The 19606-nt window shown below is 44.7% G+C and overlaps 1 protein-coding gene across 1 annotated transcript in view; it reads right to left on the bottom strand.

Annotated features, from left to right (window-relative positions):
* ush2a (Usher syndrome 2A (autosomal recessive, mild)) overlaps nucleotides 1-19606 on the bottom strand; it is a gene marked incomplete at both ends in the record, with an annotated part of 353577 nt that overhangs the window by 272667 nt on the left and 61304 nt on the right. Inside the window, 2 exons of the mRNA XM_083650615.1 lie at nucleotides 11095-11188; nucleotides 16404-16625. Coding sequence (XP_083506741.1) covers nucleotides 11095-11188; nucleotides 16404-16625 — 316 coding nt within the window. The remainder of the gene's footprint in view (nucleotides 1-11094; nucleotides 11189-16403; nucleotides 16626-19606) is intronic.

Below are 19606 nucleotides of genomic sequence, written 5' to 3'. Positions count from 1 at the left end.
AAAATGTTGCTGTTAGTTTTTTAGAATGTAATACATAGAATTGGGAATGTTACATTCAATTTCATTCAGACTGTCCTACAGGCTCAATCGCTGCCTTTTTCCCCCCGGAGCGAGGGAGGAGGGAGGGAGGGTGTTTTACCGTAGTGGCTGAGAGAGAGTAGTGGCACAGTGCTCCAATCAGGTCGCGAGGCACATTTTTTGCAACATCATCCAATCAGGGTCTCGCTCTCATAATGTCTGTCTTGCTCTCGTTCTGCCTCATACCAACATCCATAGATTTTGGAGGTTCCCGAGTGGCCGTTTGCTGGAAAAATCCATAGAAAAGCCGCACCGTTATATAAGCCGCAGGGGGCAAAAAAGGCCAAAAAACGGGAAAAAAGCCGCGGCTTATAGTCCGGAATTTACGGTATATAACATGCATCATAATTTAAATAAATTACATGCTAGTGTATTAAAACAAAAGCATCCCTTGACAAGAAAACTGTATTAATTTAAAGAACAGTTGTGTAAAAATGATCCCATGTGTAAAATGTATGCAATTTAGGTGTGTGTGTGTGTGTGTGTGTGTGTGTGTGTGTGTGTGTGTGTGTGTGCGTGTGTGTGTGTGTGTGTGCGCGCGCACGTGCGTGTGTGCGCATGTGGGGTGTATATAGAAAAATGGTCCCTTGACATGTGAAAAGCTTTGCTTTTGTGGAACAAAGAATGAGACACAGAGAGAAGGAGAATGACAGAGAGGGGAAATTGAAAGCGAGATAAAGCAGTGACCCGTGTGTAAATGTAAATGTAAGAGAGAGAAAAGGATAATAACACATTAGCTGAATAGAAAACACAGAGGTATTCTGTAGTACTTCATACAAGACAAGAGTACATTAACACAAAACACACTGGCTGGCATGCACATGCACATGCACACGCACGCAACACACACACACACACACACACACACACACACACACACACACACACACACACACAGCATAGGGAACTCAGCCTGCTAATGAGGAGTGACACACAGGCCCACTTTCATGTCCAAATAAACACGTCAAGGTGTGTGGGTGTGTGTGTGGGTGTGTGTGTGTGTGTGTGTGTGTGTGTGTGTGTGTGTGTAGGTTGGGAGAAAGAAGGAGAGAGAGAGAAATAAAAAATGCATTTTCCTGTAGCAGCAGCAGCAGCAGCAGCAGAAAGCAGCTCTTTGATTTTTGTTCAGCAGTCAGTACAAATTATGGTGGACAAGGGGGGCATCAAATGGCGGGATTAAAAATGTATTAAAAAACACAGGAGTTCCTCCCATGTGTGACACATGCAGCCCTGCGCTGGGCCTATTATGTACGACACACAGAGGAGGGGGGAGGGAGGGAGGGAGGGAGGGAGGGAGGGAGGGGGAGGAGGGGTGGATGGAATAGCGGGGGGAAGCTCCCATTTTGTATACCGGAGAGAAAAGGGAGATGAGGCAGGGAGAGAGAGACATACAGGGAACGGGTGTGAACAGAAATGGAGGAAACCCATGGTATTTTACATAGAGCGAACAGAGGGGAGAGAAGAGAGACAATTTATCTTCTGTCTCTATGACAGCATGAAACATTCACAAGCCTGGCAAGTATTTGGATGGAAAATCACATTGTAATGCAAGGGCGTAACTTTGATTTGAGGAGTGGGGGGACCAAAAAAGAAATAGATAGTCATTTCATTTTTGACCATTCAGGAATTGGGTGGGGACCCTTTGGAACCCTCCAAAATACATTAAGACACCAAGACCTTCATCCTGTGATTTGGTATCAAAGAATTGTATTTCTCTGAAATTGGTGAGCATTTCTGTTCTGTAAATCGCTCAGAAACCCCCTTATTGTCAATATACCTAGGAAAGCCATACATCCCCTGAATGCCTAGAGGTCACAGCCGTTCATTTTAGACAGTGAGGTCAAATTTCGAAAAATGGTCTCACTACAATGAAATGGCTATTATGGGGACTAACATCATCACACATGAATACAATTGGGCTCATTGAATCCACAAGAGTCTCAGCTTTACAGTCATACCTAATTTATGCAATTCCAATCATGTTTAGGGTCTCCAGTATGCAGAAATATTCAAATAGAATAGGCGGAAATAACACACGTATACTGCATGCAAAAATTGCATTTCTTCATTTTTCCTGTTTTTGTTTTTCATGAGATTAGCATAAAGTGGGGCTGTTTGTAAAGAGGAGACTCGTGGTTACCCATAGAACCCATTCTCATTCAGATATCTTGAGGTGAGAGGTCAAGGGCCCCCTTTGAAAAAGGCCATGCCCGTTTTTCCCTCAACAAAGTTTTGCCTAGATTTGGAGCGGTATTTAGCCCCCTTCCCAACAAGCTAGCATGACATGGTTGGTACCAATGGATGTTTTAGGTCTTCTAGTTTCATATGCTACTATTCTCTTAACGCTAGCTTTAAAAATGAGCCTGCTACAGCCTCTGGAAGACAGTAATGTCGGCCCATTTCCACAACTTTTGCAGTGAAAAAGTGGGGGGACAAACCCCCCCCCCCCCATCTCTATGGAAATTTCGGCCTTGTGTGTGTGTGTGTGTGTGTGTGTGTGTGTGTGTGCGTGTGTGTGTGTGTGTGTGTGTGTGTGCGCGCACCACGTACTCATTCACAGTGATAAGCCTTTACTAAACTGCTGTGGAAGCTCTCTGTTAGCACTATAGAATTATTGATAGCCCTTCTCTCTCATGTGTGTGTGTGTGTGTGTGTGTGTGAGTGAGAGGGAGAGGGGGGGTTAGGATTAAGATAGACTGAAACAAAGAAATCTGATTGGCTGCTGGCAGAATTTGAATTAAGGAGAGAGTGAAACAAAGGAATTTGATTGGCTGTTGACAGAATTCAAATTAAGGAGAGGGTGAAATGGCCATTCCGGCTGACCGATACCACGCCACCCAGGGAGTTCCCCGAGCCCCGGTAGCTGGCGATTTCTCCGCCTACTGGCCTCTAGCCTACCGGTTACTTTATACACTGTAAAAACAATTACAGTGCACCTGAACACAACATACAAGATACCCGCTGAATAAGTGTCCAAATGTTCATGTCATTCTGGCCAATACTCCACTTCTGTTATAACATTTCAGTCTGGAGTATGGAATATCTTTCAATAATCTTTATGACTAAAAGGCTAAAAGTAATCTCATGTGTAAGAAATTACTGTTCTACATTGAAGTAAAACTGTAAATAATTAACTTGTTGGTTTTGGATTTATTTAGCTTCAAGAGTGCATTTTTGTTTGTGTGACCCTCAACACAGGCTTTGAGAATCCCGGGCCACTTACTGATACTTATGCTTAAATTAACCCACTCATATTATGGTTTATTTCAAGAAAAACATTTTGGCTAGTGGAAATTCTAATTGGCTGGTAACTTCTACCAGCCATATTGGCAGGTGGTCAAAAAAGTTAATTTCAAGCCCTGCAGGGAGAGCAAGTGGTGACATAGGAGTGAGTGAGAAAAGGATAAAATATTGATGTTTAAGACTGAATAATGACATCACAACTGTTAATTTAAAATGAGTTATTCCTCTAAACCTGACTTCAAATGCCCCAAACTTTTTCGCGCCGGCGCCGCTTGGCCCCCAACCCTCAGCAAATTCTGGCCTAGCGAGGACATTTTTTTGTGGTCCTCTCTATCATCAAAGTTCCTGGGTTACGGCATGACAATATTTGTTCGGCCCCCAGCAACAATCTGGGTTTCTCATGTGGCCCCCCATGAAAAATAATTGCCCACCCCAGATCTAGCCTCTTAAATTGGTTCTCAAAGTGAACCAGATTCATGCATTTTAGTTTAAAATGTAAAAAAAATTCTTACAGGGGGCATGGCCCCCCGAACCCCCCAAGACGGTCCAAGCAAGGTCTACCCACCACAATCTCTCCAAATCCTGTGGGAAACATAGTTATTAGTATTTTCTTTGTTCTTAAAAATATACATTGCCTGTTTGTGTTTTTCAATATGGATATTGTTTTATTTATAATTAAATTGAGCATTGGGCCTTTATAAGAATGTTTGTTTGTATTATTTCAATTGTCACACTCATGGATACATATTTGAGGTTTGTTTATTAATTGGGAAAAGGACCACTGGAACAAACGCTGTGAAACATGAGCCGGCTACTTTTTCAATCTGACTGGCTACTCAAAAGTTTGGGGGACTCTCTGGCGGCCCCCCCCCCACAGACACAGAGACCCCCCCCCCCCCCATGCCACCTCACACACACAGAAAATCGGTTTATCTCGAGAACTATTTGTCCGATCAACTTCAAACTTGGGGAATGCGTTTAGGGGGACCTGATGGAATTCAGTGCCAAATTTCGTGCAATTCGGCATAGCACCACCTACTGGCAAACACAAAAAATTGTTTATCTTGAGAACCAGCACCAATGAAGGCTCCATATAACAGTTATGAATTTGGTTCATGCATCATGAATGTATTTTAAATATGTAATATTCAGCGCAGTGTTTCGTTATTCAGTGTTACCTAATTGCATTATGTGTGTGTGACTGTGTGTGCGTGCGCATGGATGTGTGTAATGTTTTATAGTCTGGACAAAATTTGGTCAAATTCGTAATAAATTTACAGTATTTGCTATTCCCTCTCTGATACTTTAACTTACAATATAAAATAATGGGGTCACTTTTTTGTATTTTTTTAATGACATGTATCTCTAATAGTGGTGTCAGTTTGCTGAGCTGCGGTGGTCTACAGGATTACATTAATAGAAGAATCACTGGAAACACAAGGAAAGGGTGGACTGCCCTGCTCATGTACAAAGGAACAAAGTAGATTCAAGAATGCCTCTCCACAGCATGAACAAGATCTAAAGGGTTTGCATATCTGTGATGGTGTGTGTGTGTGTGTGTGTGTGTGTGTGTGTGTTTGAACACAGTCCGCAGTGTTGTTCCCTGTTGGGTGATTATTAAGAGGATCTGATGAAGCAGCAGGAGCTTCTCTGGAGATATTAAGCATGCACACACACACACACACACGCAAGACAACAAAAAACAAAAAGCACGTACAGACCCACACACAAACATCTGCACAAAAGCACTGACACACACACACACACACACACACACACACACACACACACACACACACACAGGAGAGTGTGTCTTGGGAGATGTAATTCCACAGGAGGAGCGCTGGTTTGTTAAAACAGAGTATCATTTGCATGCTCCCCTCTGTTCTATCTGCCTGCCTGCCTATATGCCTGTCTGTCTATCTGCCATCATGTCTGGCTTGAAGCCTATTACCCGTCTGTCTGTCTGTCTGTCTGTCTGTGCTGTTTTTCACCTCCTGCTCATCTGTCTCTGGGCCTGTCTGTCTGTCTGTCTGTCTGTGGCTCTGTGCTCTAAAACGTTTCACATATCAAAGGTGCTTTTCATTCTGCACTTCCAAGAGAGATCCCTCACTACCTCTCCCTCTTCAACTCATCACCACCCCTTCTCTTCCCTCCCTCTATCCCTCCACCTCCTCATCCCTCCATCTCTCTCCCATAATGCCCCTCTCTCTCCCCCATTCCTCCATGCTTCCTTCCATCCTCTCTCCTCTCCTCTCCTTCTGGAAAAGGAGTCACTCTGTACATCTCTCCTTTTCCCAACCCTCCCCGGCGTCCTCCCTCGCTCCGCCCCCCCCTCTCCAGCGTCCCTCATCTCCTTGTTCTCCTCGGCACGGTGAGTATGTGAGCAGGAAATATTACCATAGCAAATGAAAGGCAAGAGTTTTTTCTCTCTTTCTTCTGTTCTCTTTTCTTTTCTGTTCTTCTCTTTTCTTTCAGCGTTGCGTTACCTTCCCTCTCTCCCCGCCTGCTAATTAGCGCTGGGACTGCTGTGTCGGGGAGTTAAAAGCAGAGTGAGCTCTCTTCTGCACGTTCACTCTCGTCTCCATACAAAAGCTTTGGATGGAGCTCCTCCGTCGGCTGCACACACACACACACACACACACACACACACACACACAGAAGCAGCGCAGCAGCAACAAAAGAGGCACACGCGCGCTCGCTAAACACTAAGTTTACACGTTTTTACTCTTAAATTGTGCTTAAATTATTGTCTGTGTCGCACCGAATAACTTTCCCAATGCGCCAGTATGATTTTAGACATTTTAATTATGTTTGTCTTTTTATGTCAGTCCCCTGCAAGTATAAACGATTTATTCTGTTTGCGCCTTCGATGCTCTTTATTCTGTTTGCGCCACCGATGCCCAGTCTTTCTGTCAGTGCATAATCAATAGTTTGACAAGTCAGTAAAGGACGTCCAGTAGAGAACACACACACTCTTCTCATGACAAATCGTGGTTGGATGCCACAGATCAAACACATCAGAGTTCACAGTCCTACACATTCTCCACTCCACTTTCTCCAGGCATTCAGTCATCATTTTAGGCATATCATCAGCCTGTAGCTGAAAATGATCCTTCCCAACAACACATATTAGATGCCATTTCCCATTCTTTTCCACATATTCTGTTACAAAGTTGGACCTCGACATAATCAAACTCATGTTTTAGTCTTAGAAAATGCTATTAAATTGCAGCTGAAAAAGGACAATTTAGATAATATACATCAAAAGATAACAGTGATACAGAGTGGCCAGTTGGCCATCTTCTTTTCACTCTGAATGTTTAGACAAAACCTGCTGAGTGTGGCGCCTACCCTAATGGATATGTGGACATTCAGATGGCCTGTCACAAGCGTCCATGAGAGAAAGAGTGTGTGTGTGTGTGTGTGCGTGCGTACGTGCACGTGTGTGTGTGTGTGTGTGTGTGTGTGTGCATGTGTGTGTGTGTGCATGCGTGCACGTGTGTGTGTGCGTGTGTGTGTGTGTGTCCATGTTGTCCTGCTGGGGCAAGTCATCTCATCCTAAATGCCATGACCAATTTCACGCTCTCACTGGAAAGGTCGTGGCACTGGCATCTGTGTGTGTGTGTGTGTGTGTGTGTGTGTGTCTGAGTCCGAAGCTAACCTAGTTAACCTCAGCCTAGGTGAAAATCTGCTGTTGTAGCAGAGTGTGGCAACAGAAGTCCTGGACAACCCTACTTAACGTCACTAGCCATCACCATCTAACACACACACACACACACACACGCACGCACGCACGTGCACGCATGCACGCACACGCACACACACACACACACAACAATGGCCCTGTTGTCAGTGAATGCTGTCATCCCATGTAACCCTAACCTGAATCTCAGCCACATTCTTTAGTCTAACCTTAAAACAAGCCCTTTTCTAAGTTAGGCCTTCAAACTCTGGCTGTAGGAAGGATATCTCGCATCTTCTTCTATGATGTGATGATGACATGGATGTATTAAAAGAACTGGATAGGGGACGAGCCACACCCCCCCATGCATTCGGACGGAGGCTGCTCACTGGCGCATGAAGCCATCATGGGGGGGTTTTCTTCCTGGTTTTACTTCCTGACCATGTGGCCCAAGGCGAAGTGCGCATGTGCGCCATGACGTATTCCATGACGTCTCGACCCCTCCCACCCATGGATGTATTAAAAGAAGAAAATACACCTGTATACAGCTCTTAGTGGGTTCTGAAGAAAAAATTACCGCATAAAAAATTATTTGATAATTAAAAGAGTCGTTTTATACTTTGAGTGACACCCGGAAGAAATTCCCCTGGGTTTAACAGCTGCCGGGGTCCCCATGCAAGTGGATGGGAATTTTCCTTTCTGGGCTGCATGGCGTCACCTGACTTGCAATACAGAGCTTTGCCACCATGTTCAAATGGCTTCACAGCCCAGCGTTGTAGAGAGCCGCAGGGATGACGTATTTTTGTAGTCAGAACGCAGAAATCCCGGACTTCCTGGTTCTTCACTGTTTCTGTCTATGGGATTTTTGAATGGGTTTTTGCCGCGATGCTTCTAATAATCTCTCTGGGCAACGCTGGCTTAATCAAACGCAAACCAGAGTTCAGTCGGATAATCTTCACACATGAGGACCACTTTCATGAGTTTTGTAGCGTAAATGCGAGCCCTAGAAGTAAAAAGCTCGAGCTAAACTAATCCAGAACTACACACTGTCGCATAGGCTTCCACGTCACGTCAGCGCTCAACCTGGACTGTTGTTGATGTGTGCACTGATTACCCCGGGCTGAACGGGCTGAACCAGGTGAGGGAAAGAGAATTTACGTGTTCGTCCTTTGAAGTGGTGACGTTATTGACGTATATATCCCCATCGACTCAACAGTGTAGTCTCATTTAGCCGTTTGCTAGCTAGCCGCCCTTTTAACGGCACGTAAAAGCTTCAAAACTCATAAAAGTGGTCTTCATGTGTGAAGATGATGTTACTAAACACTGGTTCGCATTTGATTAAGCCAGCGTTGCCCAGAGAGATTATTAGAAGCATCGCCCCAAAAACCCATTCAAAACTCCCATAGGCGAAAACAGTGAAGAACCAGGACTGTTAGCATCGATGATTTCCGGACTCATTCCTGCGGCTCTCTATTCCTGGGGGCTTGGATGATGACACACATAAACACTGATGTCAGGGGTCAGGGGTCAAGTCAGTCAGCAGGTCCACAGAGCCTGATGTCACTCTCCCTGGTGTCTCTGGGTGAGCACTTGCATAGGAAGGCTGAACTGCAGTGTGTAACATACATACTGTACGCCTTGCCAAGATGACTTACTTTGACTTCTGTAACACTGATATCAGACACCATGAGAAAGCCCCAAATAATCCCAATTCTGCATCAAACGATGGTCAATTAGTTGAGACAGAGAGACACACAGGGAGGGAGAGACAAACAAAGAAGGACACATGGGAAGACAGTGCACAACAGAACATAGACTGTGTGTGTGTGTGTGTGTGTGTGTGTGTGTGTGTGTGTGTGTGTGTGTGTGTGTGTGTGTGTGTGTGTGTGTGTGTGTGTGTGTGTGAGAGAGAGATATGTACAATACAAGATATATCTTTCAAATAGGACTGAGTCCATCAATTGTGGAGAGACATGCAGACAGAGTAAGAATGAGAGATCAGGTCTGACACAGGGCGCATGGAGGAAAGAATCAAAAGACAGAGTGAGAGTGCATGTGTATGTGTGTTTAAATGTGTGTGTGTGTGTGTGTGTGTGTGTGTGTGTGTGTGTGTGTGTGTGTGTGTGTGTGTGTGTGTGTGTGTGTGTGTGTGTGTGTGTGTGTGTGCGCTTCCATGTCTGTGTTTAAGTGTGTGTCTTCCGAGGCCCCCGTTGATCATCCTGACACATGTCTGAGCATTTCTGTCACTTTAATGTCACTGTGGAAATTCTGCAGATTAGTACAACATCCGTCATGGTGCCGGGCCGATCCAAGTCAACAGAACGCATGCAATATTAATCTCTAATATTCCCCACAGCCTTTTATGCTCCGGTATTACGCAGACAGAAGAAAGGCCTCGAATATTCACTCAGAGAGACGACATGGACAGGTCTGCAGGGGAGAGTGGCTGGGGATTGTGTCTTTACATGTATGCTACATGTATGCGCGCACGTGCACGCACACACACACACATGCACATTGACACACACACAACCACACACGCACACAACCACACACGCACACACAGACACACACACACACACACACACACAGAATGGACATTCATGTGTGCACAGACACACACAAATTGAGAGACAGACACATACATGTAGAGACACAAGTGTCCACACTCTCTTGACATACTAATGTCTTTCACTGGAGTGTGGCGTTCTTCAAAGTGGAACTCAGAGGAATAGTAGGAAGCGTTGTCGTCTGGTCCGGAGCTAGCCTGAGAGGCTAATAAAAGCTACATGTTACAGAGTAAGCGGATTATCAGTACGTTATTGCACGCATAGGCCTATCTTTACATTTAAACGTATACATAGCAAAAATAAACCAATAGAAATAGAAGTATGTCAGTGTTTTCGTCTGAACAGCTGAGAAAGTGGACGCTGTAAATAGTTAGCACGGTGAAGATGATACAATTCAGTAGGTGGCGGTAATGCAACATTAAGGATGCCAACCGCCATAAAACACAGAAGAAGAAGAAGCTGAGAAAAAGGACGTGTTGTGGGGTTGCACCTGGTGAAAACTATATGTTCGTTCTCCATTTCTCAATTTGTTGCTCACTGTGTTACAGGGGGTTCGTTAACATGATCATTATTCATATCCAGAGTGTTGCGTAAAAACATTGTAGTCAACATTTCAGGAACGGAGGAGAGCAGATTGATTTTTTTCATGAAAGCCTGACAGAGGCATTTTTCAGGAGCGTTAAAATAAAGGTGGTAAAAAAAGTGAAAAATGTGACGCACACGTTTTCTTTCCAACTTTAACGACGTGCATTGTGGTGTCTAAGATAGCAGCTCGGCTGCACGGATAGCTGTCCATTAACCGGAAGGTCGCCAGTTCAATCCCCTGTTTCAGAGGCCAGTTCAATGCCCTGTTTCAGAGGCCAGTTCGCTTCACAGACAAGCTGCCTTAAAGCTGCCTGGCACTGCTGCTCCATGTGTCCTAAAGCAAGGTAGTTAACGCCACTTAATCACTTTGTGGGAAAATGAGGAATACAATTCTAATAGACAAAGAAGAGGAGAAATACACACTTTCTGCAGAGGAGGACAGAGAGTGTGTGTGTGTGTGTGTGTGTGTGTGTGTGTGTGTGTGTGTGTGTGTGTGTGTGGTTCATTAGAGAAGTCCTCTCCATGTCGTTAAGAAGGAAACCGCTTAATTAAGACCATGAGGAGGCTCTCCCCAGGGGGATTCCTCTGTGCTGTGTGTGTGTGTGTGTGTGTGTGTGTGTGTGTGTGTGTGTGTGTGTGTGTGTGTGCGTGCGTGCGCACACGCGCATGTGTTCATGTGCTTGCACGTGTTATGAGCCATCTGATACAACATTTCTGGATCTAATACTGATATTGATAATTGGGGATAAAAAAAATCCCCACAGAAAGAAAACCAATATTAAATGTGTGTCTCGTTAGGCTTGGCACTTTGTGTGCCAACATGAGTTTCAAATGACTCGTGTGTCAGATGTGCCTCGCTAGCTACACTCAGATTCTTGAAGATGTCAAATCGGTTGTTTGTGATCAGCTGAAAAATAAATGTGTTTTACTCACGTTGTGTCCCTCTGTGCGGCTCTCAGGCACACACAGACAGCGGTACGGAGTCACACTGGTATCACAGTGGTCTGCATGCCCATGGCACTCACATCTAGACAGGTGGAGGGAAAGAGAGACAGAGAGAGAGAGACAGAGAGAGAGAATCAAGATTTAGAATAATTTCTATTCAGCCACAAATAACAATAACTGGCTGAATCCCTGGAGCGTTAAGAGAATTTGGGTGGGGTAAATAACAATGGTTCTCCCTAGTTTGACAGCCACTACTAACATGCTTTTCAGTAAGGCACCTGTTAACCAGCTCTCAGGTGTGAATGTGCTTTAAAGTCAATGAGTGTGAAACAAGGTGTTGCTGAAAGAAAGGAGAGAAGTTGCCCGGCCTGGGGAAATAAAGGTTGACAGAAACATTTCACTCGAAAAAATGTAGGAGAACCTAAAATACTTTTTTATTTTCTCCCCAACTTGTACTCGACCAATTCCCCTGCTGTCCCGGTCGCTGCTCCACCCCCTCTGTCGATCTGGGGAGAGTTGTAGACTAGCACCATGCTTCCTCCGATACATGTGCAGTCGCCAGCCGCTTCTTTTCAACTGACAGCGAGGAGTTTCACCGGCAGGACGTAGCGCGTAGGAGGATCACACTATTCACATTACCCTCATACCGCACTGCTGTCCCACCCACAGACATGGCCAATTGGGTCTGTAAGAACATCTGACCAAGCCGGAACTTACAGCAGTACCGCTGTGGGGAATTGGACCCAGATCTCCGCGGTGCTAGGCAAGTGCTTTTACCTCTACAACAGTGGTCCCCAACCACCGGGCCGCGGACCGGGACCGGTACCGGGCCGCAATGTTTTTTACAATTTTTTTTTTACAAACTACAAACATAAATAAACGTCAACTTGAAACTATGTTTCAACTACCACACAGCCTATAATATTATAGCCTATGTTTATTAAAAAAAAATAATAATAAAACAAAATCTTTTTTTTATTAAGATTGACAACCGGTCCGCGACTTTTTTTTCCATCTATCTACCGGTCCGCGGCACAAAATAGGTTGGGAACCCCTGCTCTCTACACTACCCAGACGCCCCACTTTTTAATTTTTCTCCTAAAAGTTCTAATCTATAATGAAAATAGATTAATATTTATTGATAAAGATTTATTTTTTTTAAAGGAAGAACTAGTAACGTGACAAAAACTGCTTGCCCCCTTCTCTCCCTCTACCTCTCCTCCACCCCTCCTATTCTGTCCATCAAGCAGCAGTAGGGCCATTAGGAAGTTCCCATTCAACATTTATAAATGCCATCCTGGGAAAGATCACAGCAACATAACAGCTAGCAGACAGCCCTCTCCCTCTGCCTCTGTCTCTCAGACACACACACACACACACACACACACACACACACACACACACACACACACACACACACACACACACGACAGGACAGTTATTTAATAATTAATTCAGATATTAAGATGCTTTCTGTCTTTCTTTCTTCACTCTATTCATACTTTCATCCTTGGGTTCATGCCCTCTTTTGCCACCTGTCACAGCTGGCCAGTGTCATCTCATCTGAAGTGTAACAGCAGTGACAGTTACATTCACTCTGACTGTGTAGCGTCACGTGACCTAATATATTGCAAATTGTTCTTAGGGGCAAGTTAATCAATATTTCATAAAGTGCTAAGAAGGTGAAATCTCTACATCACCATGAGATGCAATAAGGGAACAGGGACTTTGTTCCCCCATGTAGGACAAACAATTGTCACACACACAAACACAAACACACACGCACACGCACACAAACACACACACACACACACACACACACATACAGAGGTTAAAGTCGAGCTGAACTCATAAATGACTTTTCTTTTCTTTTAGTTCAAATACCTGGGTATGCAGTGCACCTATTTAATAATGTATGCTAACAAAATCACAAAAGTCTAATTTCTTTAGTTTTTCACACTTTTTCACATCAAAAGTTAATTTTTCAAGATTTCATTGATAACAGTAATGTACAGTTTGCTGACGTCACCTAGTACTATCAAATTTCTACCCCATTTCAACCAATCATATTCATATCACGACATGCAGCTGTCAATCAAATCTTCATTTCAGGATAATTTTCTCTTCCAAATGAAGTAGAAAATGGTGCCTAGTGCCTGTCATCTGGCAGAATTCCTATCCCATAAACTAACTACTAACTTGGCCAATTGTTAGAAACATGAACACAAAGCAAAAACTATAATCTCTAAGAATGCAAAGAAATGTAACTGGCTCGTTAAAACGCACATTCCAGGGATATCGTATTTACAGAAATAGCGTAAAAGGCGCGCGCTTGACAGCGTGGTTGTCAGGGGTCTGCCCTCGGAGATTCCAGGCGGGCGGGCAGCACCCATTCATCAGATTGTCCGCTCCCTCCGCACGAAGCAGCTGGCTGCCTGGTACTCCGCGGATCCCACTCGCGTAGCACGACAACACACTGAATCCCACTCAATTTGGGGGTGGAACACGCCATGATTGACCAATGCCAAAGCCAGTCGACAGAATTGTCAAATCAAATCATCGACATGATACTATGACCCGCCTCTCAATTTGTCATCTCAGACAAATGATGTTTTCAGTCTGAAACGGACTGCGACGCACGTGACGATACGGGTTCAGTTCGACTTTAAGAGCGTCTTTTCTCTTGCCAACACACCTATCTACCGTAAATTCCGGACTATAAGGCGCACCGGTGTATAAGCCGCACCTTCAAAGTTGACTATTTTTTTCTTATATAAGCCGCACCGGACTATAAGCCGCGGGTGTTTTAATGGTATTTTTTGTTTTTTTTTACAGTGCACACAGTGTCCGCGGTGTGGTGAAAAGAGGGCAAGAGAGGAAATTAAAACAGAAGTGGATTTATAGTTAGAAAGAGTGCTAAAGAAGAGAGAATTCCGTTTTTTATTTTTTTATTTTAGTTACTCACAGTACTATTGACCAGTCCAACTCAAAAGATATTCGGCAGTTTCACTTTGAGCTCTTGTTCCGCCGCTGTCCATCAATGGTTATGACGAGTCTCGCTGGGTACAGTACGCCAAAGCGATATCCATTGACTTTAACCTTTTCGATGATGCTGTTGTATGTTGCGCGTTTCTGTTGCACCAACGCGGAGAGGTCCTGCCGGACGAAAAAGCGCGTACCCTCCCAGGTGAGGGGCTTCTTCCCCGCAGCCTGGAGGATGAGTTGACGGTCGGGCCAGCGGAGTAGGCAGATGAAGATGGCCCTCGGTGGCAGGCCGGGGTCTGGACGTGGCCGAGGCGCCCGGTGTGCCCTGTCCACCTCTGGTGGTTTCTCGCCTTCCTTCAGGTCCAGGATGTAACACAGGATTTTGCCACGAAAGCGTCCATGTCACCAATCTCAGCTCCCTCTTTTACATTGATCAGGCGAATGTTATTTCTTTTACTCCTGCTGATTAAGTCATCAACCTGCGTGTGCAGGGTTTCGATTTGTTTTTGCATTTTATCCACTTTCGGACTCACTGTGTTGTTTTTGTCCTCCAGTGCGCTGATGCGCTTTTCCGCATTAGAAACTCTGTTCACGCCACGGTTGCCTTATTTTCTTTAGTGAGTGAGTGGATGGACTTCTGCACGTTTTCAAACTTGTTTTCAAGCTGCTCAAACCTCTGAGCGATGTCGGACTTAATCGATAGTGTTTCACGGAGTAAAAGTTTAGCCCAAGCCGTGTATCTCCAGCCTCCAGCAGGTGAGTCATTTCCTCATTCATGGCGGTGATTGCTTCGTCTTTTTCTTTCTGCTTACCTGTGTTGTGTTATGTTATGTTATGTTATGTTGTTAAAAGAGGGCAAGAGAGGAAATTAAAACAGAAGTGGATTTATAGTTAGAAAGAGTGCTAAAAAAGAGAGATTTTTTTTTTTTTTTTTGAAAAAATCCATAGATAAGCCGCACCGTTATATAAGCCGCAGGGGCCAAAAAAGCCCAAAAAACGGGAAAAAAGCCGCGGCTTATAGTCCGGAATTTACGGTACATGCGTTCTAAAGAATGAAGAGAGTGGGCGTGCGCCGTGCGGGTAGTGTAGCGGTAAAATCCCTGCCTACCAACACGGGGGTCGCACGTTCACATCCTCGTGTTACCGCCGGCTTGGTCGGGCATCCATACAGGCACGATTGGCTGGTGTCTGCGGTTGGGAAGCCGGATTGAGGGTATTTGTCCTGGTCGCTGCACTAGCGCCTCCTCTGGTCGGTTGGGGTGCCTGTTTCAGAGGGAAGGGAACTGGGTCCTCCCACGTGCTACGTCCTACCGGTGAGGCTCCCGCTGTCAGGTGAAAAGAAATGGCTTGCTACCACTCATGTCTCGGAGGAAGCATGGTGCTAGTCTCGGCTCTCCCCAGATCGGCAGAGGGTGGCGCAATGACCGGGGCAGCAGGGAGAATAATTGGCGAAGCCGGAATCTCATGCAAAGATGAGATTTCAGCAGCTCTAAATCTCTGTTTCCTCCACTTGACTGTAACAAGCTACTAATTAAAACAGCTTAGAGAGAGAAAGAGGGAGAGAGACTACTAATTTAAACAACTTAGAGAGAGAGGGAGGGAGAGAAAGAGTTTAGAGATGATTGCCTCCTGCATAATCCCATAATTACCAGTCATAAAGAAGCAGTCACACTGTCAGTCTAATGAGGAGATGTGCTCACAATTAGTCTCAGCTGAAACTCACCAACATCTCTGTCTGACAAAAGATTTGTCTACGCCTTGAGTCGTGCTCACACATGGACAAATCAACAACGAATACATGTCCAAATGTTTCTTTCAACCAATCATGGCACCTGATCAAATTTTGACTCATGACAAAATTGGTGTTTTGCAACGCAATGAATGTGGTTCTACATTCATTAATAAGTGAACTTCAAGAAACATGCAAAGACAATACAAATGCATTGTTATACATGATTGTTAATCGTAAACCAAATGAACAAATAAACAAAAGATCATTACATTTGATCATGATCTTGTGATATCAATCAAACCGTAATTAAGGACCATTTTAAACTGTCTGAGCTACTGGAACTGATATTGACAGTATATAACGAGGCCCCCAATTCTATTTTTTGTGAACAATTCCACATGATTTATTTGAATATATACATTATATCCTAGATTTACATAATACTAAATTAATTCCATATTGGCATTTTGAGTTCAATCTATGATGATGAGGATTCAAACAGCAACAACAAACACTTTGCTAAACGGGTTGCTTAGAGGATCTCCGCATAAAAAATGGGTGATTGCTGCAACTCTTTCACCTGCCACTGATGGTGATCTCACTGATGCCGTAGTATCTGTGTCGGTGGTTCACCCCCGCTGCTCTGGTGTGGTACTGTCCGCTCAGAGAGATCCTGACCTGGGTGGCCTGCACCAGCCTCTGCAGGGCGGGGGTGCTGTAGAAGTCGTTGTAGCCCGGCCTTAGGTTTGGCTCTGGGGTCAGCAGGCTGAATGTGAGGTTACCTCCTGAGTAGGGAACCTCACTGGAACGAACAAACACACACACACACACACACACACACACACACACACACACACGAGAACATAAAAACAAGCACATAATTCACCTTATGTTCCAACACAGGGGTCAGCCAGTTACTTCCTATTGTGTTGACACTTCCTGTGACAGTACAGTACTAGCAAAGAACTTTTATGGAAAGAAATGGCAGCTCCATATTGCCCCATTGCAACATCAGCGCCCAGCAGCCTCCGCCATTTTTGATTTTTGGAAACGTGACAGCGCCAAAAGAACCTGGCAGTGGTCAGCTGCGGTAGCGCTGGCCCCTATAATCAGCCTTTCTAAACAGTAACTCAACGGGAGTTGAACCTCGGGTCCTTTTCATTAGCTATTTATCTTGAAAAAAATAAAAAAATAAAACGAAAAATTTTGCTTAGTTTCCACAATATGGTTGTTGTTTTACATCCCTGCACTACACCACTTCAATCAAGATTTGCAGTACGCCCGGAAAAGATGTGAATCCCCAAAGTTTAGAGTGTTCTCCCGTTGAGTTACTGTTTAGAGAGGCTGATTATAGGGACCAGCGCTACCGCAGCTGACCACTGCGAGGCGCATTCTGTTTCCAAAAATGGCCGGAGTGTCGTCTCTTTCCTTCCACGCTCTTTGGTACTAGTGACCAGGTAAAACAGACGGTGTTTTGAACAGGAAGTCAACATTTGCAGTGTTTGTGTTTGACTTGGGTTAACATATTGAGGTGCATCAGGAGGGCACATGAGAAAGCAGCTGTTGCACTGATTTTTACGAATGACAAGAGACTGGTGGAAGCATTATTCTCACACACACACATCTTATACACATCTCACCTCTCATCCTGCCTCACTTTTTTATTTCTAATATATCTAACACCTCTCTCTTATTTTGGCAAACCCTGAAATGTCTTTTTTCCAGGTTGTTGCATAAACACTTGTCAAATCTCAACTTAGCGGTGTTAGCTGTCAGCAGGCTAACATACACTAGGGTTGCTCTATGCTATATTTAGCCTGGTCTTTCTCTACACTCATGCTGTAGTAATATCTCTCCTCACCTCCACATGCCCCTTCTGTCTCTTACCTTCTTTCTGCCTTTCCTTCTCTGTAATGTGTGTTTCACCTGTTGTTTGTCTTCAGCTAATGCTGAAAGACTTATTCAGGCCACTTCTGTGTGAGTTTGTGTCTGACTGTCTGACTTTTGCCGTGTTACTGTATACGCATACAACCCAGATGCTTTTGCACACATGCAGTGTGTATGTAAGTCTGTTGTGCTTTTATTGCATGCTGCGTGTGTCTGTAGTGTTTCTGGTTGTGTTCATAGAGTGTTTAACACATCTGCTACAAAAAAAGACACTCGCCTTGCTTGAAACACACTTAGGACAGTCCCCAACACACACATACTACACACTCACTCACACACACATACAAACATATAGCACATAGCAACACAGGAGCAGGGTCACAGTAGATTTGGCCTGGATACGTTAGGTTGACACTGACGGTACTATCGGAAGACAAAACACAAACAAACTAATGAATAAAACAAACACAGACTCACAGTATTGCTTCCTTATTGTAACTATTTCTGGCAATGTTGCTCTTTCATAAACAAGTGTTTAGCAAAAGTGCTCGATGCCGCAGAATTGAATAGTTGGACTTGACGGTTAATGCGCTGACATCCTGCCAAAATATTTTCTATTTATATTCCAAGCAACAGAGAACTTGAGTGTCACATGGTTTCAGAGCGCTTTTATTCTTCACCCTGCCAAGAAAAAGGCAAAAACTCTGGGGCAAACACCAATTACCAATATTGATTTCCAACCTCCTCCGACATTTTTTATTTCCCTTGTATAGAGCCAGTAGGAATAAACGATTGCTCCACTGAGTAGGAGAGACACAGCAGAGGCTCTAGTGGGGTTGGATCATCGGCCAGCAGGGCTATTCACTGTTTTCTTCCCAATGTTTTTTTTTTTTGCTACTTTTGAGAGACCCTGAAGCAGCATTTACAGTGTTCCACATGAAACCAGAACCACTCTGGAAGCAATACCAATGAAATCCCTTTCAGGCAGGGTGATGCTGTCTGAGGTTGCCCATCCTTACTATCAGGTAGAAGGGGAAAAAGATGGCTGTAAAACAGAGTGTTTAGACTAGAGGTCTTGAGGGGTCTACTCAGACCCGAGGACCCGACCCGAGACCCGTACGGGGGCCGGGTCCACATTTTATTCTGGTCACGTGGGTCCGGGTCGGGTCCCGGGTCTGTTTATCATTATGTGTACTACCTGAGTGGATCAGAGAAGACCCGTGATGAGCGCTGATCACGAGAGAAACACATGAAAACACAGCACGTGAGGCTTGTCATCACAAACTGCAAGTAGCAAGAACTGCGGTGGATTTGATCGAGCACTCGGTGCTCTGTTATGTTGGACTGTTGTAGTAATGCTCGGGGTTCGATTACTCATGCCTGCCTCAGTAAAGCCAAAGTTACACGTCTAGCCTTGCCTCCGTGACATTATCATTATATTGTTTAGAGTTAAGTGACCACGCGCACTCGGAGTCATATTTACTAGAAGAGTACAAAGCCACAACGTGGTGTCAGAAGAGCGGAGCTACAGAGCGCCCCAGGCAAAGTAACGTGACAAGCTAGCTCAAGATTAGCATTGCGAGCTAACGTAACATGGACATCTCGGTGAAAATTGGCGCAGATGGGAGCAATGCGTGTGCCAAAGAAGAGGGGAGAATGCTATATAAGAATGGTATGTAAGATGCACAAAGTTTCATTTATACAACTTGTAATAGCAATTAGCAAGCAACTTTGACGTCGGCACTGCTAGTCTCTGCCTCGGTATTTCTCGGTTCTGTACGGGTCCGGTATGCTCGGTTCTATACGGGTCCGACATTTGTCGGTCCTGACGGGTCCGGGTCTCAGCTTCCTAATAATAGACGGGTCGGGTCCGGTGTGTCAGCTTCCTAATAATAG

The sequence above is a fragment of the Poromitra crassiceps genome (genome assembly GCF_964638095.1).
Source record: "Poromitra crassiceps genome assembly, chromosome: 14".
Classification (NCBI taxonomy): Eukaryota; Metazoa; Chordata; class Actinopteri; order Beryciformes; family Melamphaidae; genus Poromitra; species Poromitra crassiceps.
Note: the sequence above shows the minus strand (reverse complement) of the source record. Positions and strands in the feature narration are given on the sequence as shown.